A 6292-nucleotide genomic window follows, 5' to 3' on the forward strand; every position below is an offset into this window, starting at 1 on the left:
CTATACATGTATAATGTCCTTTATCGCTTATAAAATATATTGCAATATAAAATATAATAAACAAAAATAAATGAGAACGTTTCATCACATTTACATCACATTTACGTTACGTTACTTATGTACTTCTCTCATTATCATCATTACAAGATGAACTTGATGTTAACACTGTTACCGAAGACTGTAGTATAGTCGGTGATGGCAACGGAGAAGGAACTGCAGGAAATGGTGAGGATGGTGGTGGTGAGCATGATGAGGAAGGCGATGGCGATAAGTGGTACGAATATACATTTGGAGTAGAGGCAGTTGACGGGAACGTATGCATAGGGATTTGAGTTGGTATATACTGAGGATATTGGATGTTGCCTGTTTGCACCGTTTTTAACCCTATCATAAATTTATCCAAGAGTAACATTTGATGCTGCTGTTCTTTCTCCATCATTTCCTTTTCCCATCGTCGTTGTTCCTCCATGTGGGCATATATCGATTTATCAAACATTTGCACTTGTTCCTGCATAACTTTCTGAATTTCCTCGGCCTGTCTTTTTGCAAAAACTTCTGCGAAATTCTCCGCTAGCTTGAAGTGTGTGGTGCGTCCTAAAAATACACGAATAAACAATTATTTTATGTGTATTCTTTTGGAAACTGCAATTCTTATAATCTATATAATATAGTTATAAACATAAGATAATAGAGTGTAGTGTAGTTGTGACAATTTTGTATGTGTACTGAAGTATTCATAATTTTTAATTATACTTTTTACTTCAATATTCCTTTATAATTAACTCTTTTGCAAGCACTGTTTGAAACATTGCATAATACTTTCCTCCGGTTGTTCGTTTCTGTGTTGGTGCAGTGTTATTCGGTGACACGATATACGGTACGGGATTATCAACCATTTCATCTTCTAAAGCACCTTCTAGCACAGCTTCTGCTTCTGCTTCTGCTGCAAACTGCGTTCCCGTTTCTTTCTGAGCTTCTTCCTGAGTTTGTCCTACAATTATATCAATGCATATATTATTATTATATTATTATAATACAAATAAATAAGTAGTACATACTCAAACTTAATGAACAGCTTATTTATACCTTGCGTACTACTGGCACTTGAATCGATACCAGTGTCTGCAATGGCTTGGACTGATGGCCTTCCGCCCAAAAGTTGTTCCATCGCATCATAAAATGGATATGTTTGACGACCAGCACCACTTATATTGTTGTTTCTTTTACATTTAAAATAGGTTTCCTTTAAATATTTCAATTTGATCTTCATTTGAGCGCCAGTTTTTATGATGCCCATCTCTTTCATGCTTGATTCCAGTGAATTATATACTCGTATATCAATATGTTTATGGCGTTTCCCATCCATTAATTGTATTATTCGCTTCTCAATACACAAATCGATGAAAGTCATTGTTTCATTATCCGTCCAACTGGAACTTTTATGTCTCTTTACACAGCTGTTGAACGGAATATGTTCGAAATTCAGATAACGTGAGTTTAATCTCGACAAGCTCTATTTATATTTGATAAGACCGAGTCTACAATAGGTGTAGTAAGCCTTAAGCCGTAAGAAATTGATCCCTAACAAGCGATTATTCTCCTCACTTCAGACTGTGATTGGTCAATTTTTTACGGCTTAAGGTTTATTAAACCTATTATAGACCCGATCTTAGGGTCAGAGCACAAAGCAACGTGTTAGCTTACGACAAAGACGCAGGTGTAAACGTAGATAGCGCACAAGCTTTGGCGTATGTCGTACTTACCTCCAATTACATATGGCGTTACTTTTACACCAAAGCTTGTGCGCTATCTACGTTTATGCTTACGTCTTTGTCGTAAGCTATTACGTTGCTTTGTGCTCTGACCCTTAGCAACGGCATTACTACTTACGAACTTGAATCCTGCTGAGAACTGCCGCATGGACTTTTCTGCATCTTTTCTTTTTTAGGCACTTTTCTCTTTGTCAAATACGACAGGCAAGCGTTTTGTGTGCAGAAGCAACAATATCGGCCTAACCTTACTTCACAGCTCAACAAAGCAGCAGCGGTTCCTACCGAGCACATAAATGCACTTTTAGGTCGCGTCGCGCTGCTGATGCGTTTACACCGTAATGCACAGACGCCCTATTTTAGGTCAGGTCTCTAAAATAAGAGGCCTGACCTAAGTCAGGTCCGGTCATCTATCAAGTGTTTACAGCGGGCGGCCTAAATAATTTAGGTCGTATTTGGGGTATAGTCCGCGGCCTAAGTGCACAGTGTAAACTAGGCCTATAGCTGGCGTCGGATCCAGTGGCGGACCTCTCCGGTTCGTGGGTCCAGGCGAAGGGCGTACTTCCAGCGCCCAATACGTACGCGGTGCCTGGCCGCCCCGACCGGCACCCGTAAGAGGATGCTGTCCACCTCCACGTGCCCGCCGCGGTGCGGCGCAGCCGGGGTCGCGGGGCATCGGCGGTCTCGGGGGCCCGGTGCTGTGGGCCCCGGTGATGCGGGCCTCGATGAGCGCGTCTGTCAGCGCCAGGATACCGGCCGGGTCGGCGTCGGCGGGGGCCGCGGCTGTCGTCGCGGCGGGGGCGGGGGCCGGTGGCGGTGGTCTGCTCGGGGACGTCGTCGTCGGGGCGGCCAAAACAGCCCGGGCGTTCATCGTTAGGGCGGCCGGGGTGACGACGGTGCTTGTCGTCGGAGCGGCTGGCGTGGCGCCGGCGTCGGTTGTTGGGGCCGGTGTGGGCCCTGGTGCGAAGTGCGCGTTCCGCCTCGATTAGGTACCTCGCCCCCGTTCTCGTCCAACTCATCGCTCGTCGACTTCCTCGATCTTCTCTGGTGGCCGACGCGGGCCCGCTATGCCCCGCCGGATGAGCTCCGTTGATTTCGCCGAAGTACTTTCCGTCACAGGTCCGGGTGGCGTCGTCAGGCAGCCGGTGGCCGCGATGTGCCCGGCACGGGGGGCCGGATCGGTGGTCGCGTTATTCCTGCTACGGGTGGCCGGGCCTGTGGCACCGTCATTCGCGGGCGCGTCGCTTGTCGTCGCGTGGACTCCATCCTTGCCCGCTAGCCGATCGCGGCGATACTAAGTGCTGCTCCGGCGATTTGGCCGGGCCCGTGGGGGAGGGGGCAGTTTCGCGCATTCTGTTTTTTCCGGAATTCCTTCAAATCGCGCACGTGCACCCGCAAGACGGTTTTTCGTTCTTTTTCATCGTGCAAGTCGAATAACACCAGTGAACGGACGCGATATATAGAGTACGGCCCCTCATATTTCGGAGCGAGCTTCGCATTAAATGTCGCTGCCTTGTCGGACAGTTCATGTGTTCATTTCAAAACTTTGTCCTCGAGTTTCGGTCTCCACTCTCTCTCTGCCGCAGGTCGTAATATTTTTGCTGTTTCTGAAAGCTTTGCGCTAGATTCACGCGGGCGAGCGAGAGCTCTGCGTGTAGTTCTGCGAACCTGTTTTCCGCGTGTCGCGGTGCGGCTTGTCCTGCTGCCTGTATGACACTTCCGGGTGGTCGCAATTCTCGTTCGTAATTGAGGTACGCGGGGGTATAGCCCGTGGAGTCGCAGGGTGCCGTGTTGTAGGCGAATGCGAGTTCGGGGAGGTGTCGGTCCCACTTCTTTTGGGACTTTGCGATTGTTTGTCCGATCATTGTTTTGATCACTCGGTTTGCTCTCTCGACCGGGTTGCATTGAGGGGTGTAGGGCGGAGTCAACCGTGCTTCACCCCGGCCTCTCGTAACATCTTCTTGAATTCCTCTGCTATGAATTGGCGGCCGTTATCGGTGATGACTACCCGCGGGCACCCGTGACTTAATATTATTTTTCCTCGTACGGCCGCTGCGACAGCGGTCGCGGTGGCCTTGCGAAGGGGTTGTAGCTCGACCCACTTTGTTATCTTGTCTTGGAGGACCAAGAGCCAGGTGTGCTGGTTTTCTAAGTGTGGCAGCGGCCCTACGAGGTCGACCGCTACGATGTCCCACGGCTGCTCGGCTGGGAGCGCGTGGAGTTTCCCAGGCGGCAATTGTTGCGGCGCCTTGTGTTTTTGGCAACTCTTGCAGTTGCGTACGTACTTCGTGGCCTCCCGCAGCATCCCTGGCCAATAGAAGTCTTTGCGAGGCGTACGAGTGTCTTTGCTATACCGAGGTGTCCGGCCGTGGGTTCGTCGTGTCTCTTGGAGCACTCTCGCTTGTTGGTTTCGCGGGATGTATACTTTCCATTGCTGCGCCTCGGTAACGTCGTTGAAATCCAGTGTATGCAGAATATGCCGGTAGAGACGGTTATTTTCGGTCCGGTAATTCGGGTGTTGCTCCAGATTTTTCTCTACTTCTGCGAACTTTTTGTGGTTTCTGCGGCCGCCTCCGTACAGGCCTCGAGTGGTTGGCGGGACAGCGTGTCAGCGAGGAGGTTGTCCGCTCCCCAGCGGTACTGGATCGTGAAGTCGTATTGCCCTAATCCTAAAAGGCCCAGCGTACCAATCTCCCTGACGGGCTTTCGATTGTATTTAATCATTTGAGGGAATGGTGGTCGGTCATCACGACGAAGTGATACCCTTTGAGGTAATCGCGGAATTTCCATATGCCCCATTTTATTGCGAGGCATTCCAACTCGGTCGCCGAGTAATTTTTTTCGGCGCCGTTCAGCGTCCGGCTAGCGTAGCCGATGACGCGCTCCGTTCCGTCGATTTGCTGAGTGAGTTCGGCGCCTAGCCCCTCCTGGCTGGTGTCGGTCTGGAGGACGAACGTTTGGCCCCAGTCTGGATAGGCTAGTATTGGGCGTTCATGAGGAGCCTTTTCACCTCGTCGAATGCGGCTTGCTGCGTCTCCCCCCATTCCCACTTTTTTCTCAGGAGGTGGTGTAGCGGCATGGTTACGCTCGATACGTCCTTCAGGAACCGGCGGTACCACGATATTAGCCCCAGGAAACGCTGTATTTCTTTGGCGTTATGGGGCGGCGTGAGATTCACAACTGCGGCGGTTTTCTCCGGGTCTGCATGCAGCCCGTTCTCGTCAACCAGGTGTCCGAGATATTTCAATCGGCGCTTCGCAAACTGGCACTTTTCGGGGTTCGGTTTCAGTTTTGTTTCTCTTAGGCGGCGAAACACCTCCCCCAGTATCCGTAGGTGCTCGCCGAACGTCCTGGAGACCACGACGATATCGTCGAGGTAGGCGAAGGCGTTCGGGAGCAGTTCTGGCGATATTACGTGATCGAGCAGTCTCTGGAAGGTGGCCGGTGTCGAGTACAGGCCGAACGGCATGACGTTGAATTCGAATAAGCCTCTGCAGGCAACCGTGAAGGCGGTGAGCGGTTTGCTCCTGGGCGTCAACGGAACCTGCCAGTACCCGTTCTTCAGGTCGATGGTTGACAGGTATCGTGCTCCCCGCAATTTGTCTAGCATGGCGTTGATCTGGGGCAGTGGGTAGGCGTTTTTGCGAGTGACTCGGTTAAGCCTGCGGTAGTCTATGCACAGCCGCGGCTTCCCGTCTTTTTTCTGGACCACTACGATGGGCGAGCTCCAAGGGCTCGTTGATGACTGGATTACGTTATCCGCAAGCATCTTCTGTACTTCGTCGTTCGACGACGCTCATAAAACAACGATACCTGCCGCATCGCGGGGTTTCGCGGCCGGTATCGTTGTTTAATGGGCGTCGGGTCTTCCAGGCGGATCTCGTGCTGGATCAGGGGGGTGTTTCCGGTGATTCCTTCGAACTCCCCCATTTCTGCCGCGAGGAACGCCTCCAGCTGGGCCCTTTCGGGCTCCGTCAGGTGTGCCAATCCGCCCAGTTCCTCCACTGCTCCCAAGCTCGCTTTACTTGATGCTATCCGTACCACGCGTCCGTTCAGCCGGATTTCCATCCCTAACTTTTCGAGGGCGTTCATGCCTAGTAGCATATCGTAATTCAAGCACTGATCATGATTAAGAATTTCTGCCGGTAGGTTTTGCCCATGGCGTGTATTGGCTCCGTGAGGCTGCCTTTGATCATCGTCTCGGAACCGTCGGCCAGCACCGCCACTCTTGAGTCGGCTTCGTAATGCCAGCCGTTCTGCCGGCCGATGCGTGCCGTTTTCTTGTTTATGTATGACCGGACTGTTCCTGGGTCGACGAGGGCCGTGACATGGTCTCCTCCTATGGCGACCTCTAGGAACAGTTGGTTCTCTTCGGTTTTTATGGATTCGGGGGCCGGTCGGAGCTGCCGGCGTCGCCGGCCCCGTTGGCGTTTCCCAGCTTTTCGCACGGGCAGTCGCGGGAGAATTTGCCGTCCGTGCCACAGTAGGAACAGAACCTCCGGGGTGGTTCTTGCATTTAAAGC

General features: G+C 51.4%; 1 protein-coding gene across 1 annotated transcript; it reads right to left on the reverse strand.

The window, feature by feature from the left end:
• Positions 1-21: 21 nt before the first annotated feature.
• LOC105571201 lies at positions 22-1571 on the reverse strand. The gene is made up of 2 exons (XM_012028672.1): positions 824-1571; positions 22-594 (listed from the first exon to the last, which is right to left on the reverse strand). The coding sequence occupies exons 1-2, from the start codon at positions 894-896 to the stop codon at positions 116-118; spliced, it is 552 nt and encodes a 183-aa protein (XP_011884062.1). The 5' UTR covers positions 897-1571; the 3' UTR covers positions 22-115.
• Between the last annotated feature and the right edge of the window lie 4721 nt (positions 1572-6292).

The sequence above is a fragment of the Vollenhovia emeryi genome, unplaced genomic scaffold (genome assembly GCF_000949405.1).
Source record: "Vollenhovia emeryi isolate VEMERY1.0 unplaced genomic scaffold, V.emery_V1.0 DF941039.1, whole genome shotgun sequence".
Classification (NCBI taxonomy): domain Eukaryota; kingdom Metazoa; phylum Arthropoda; class Insecta; order Hymenoptera; family Formicidae; genus Vollenhovia; species Vollenhovia emeryi.

What these genes read in the sequence shown, in the direction of transcription:
- LOC105571201 (XM_012028672.1), bottom strand. Translation starts at nt 896, where the DNA reads ATGGTTGATAATCCCGTACCGTATATCGTGTCACCGAATAACACTGCA. An exon ending in ACAGAAACGAACAACCGGAG is followed by an intron (nt 595 to 823) that starts GAAAGTATTATG and finishes GTGTATTTTTAG; the next exon opens with GACGCACCACACACTTCAAG.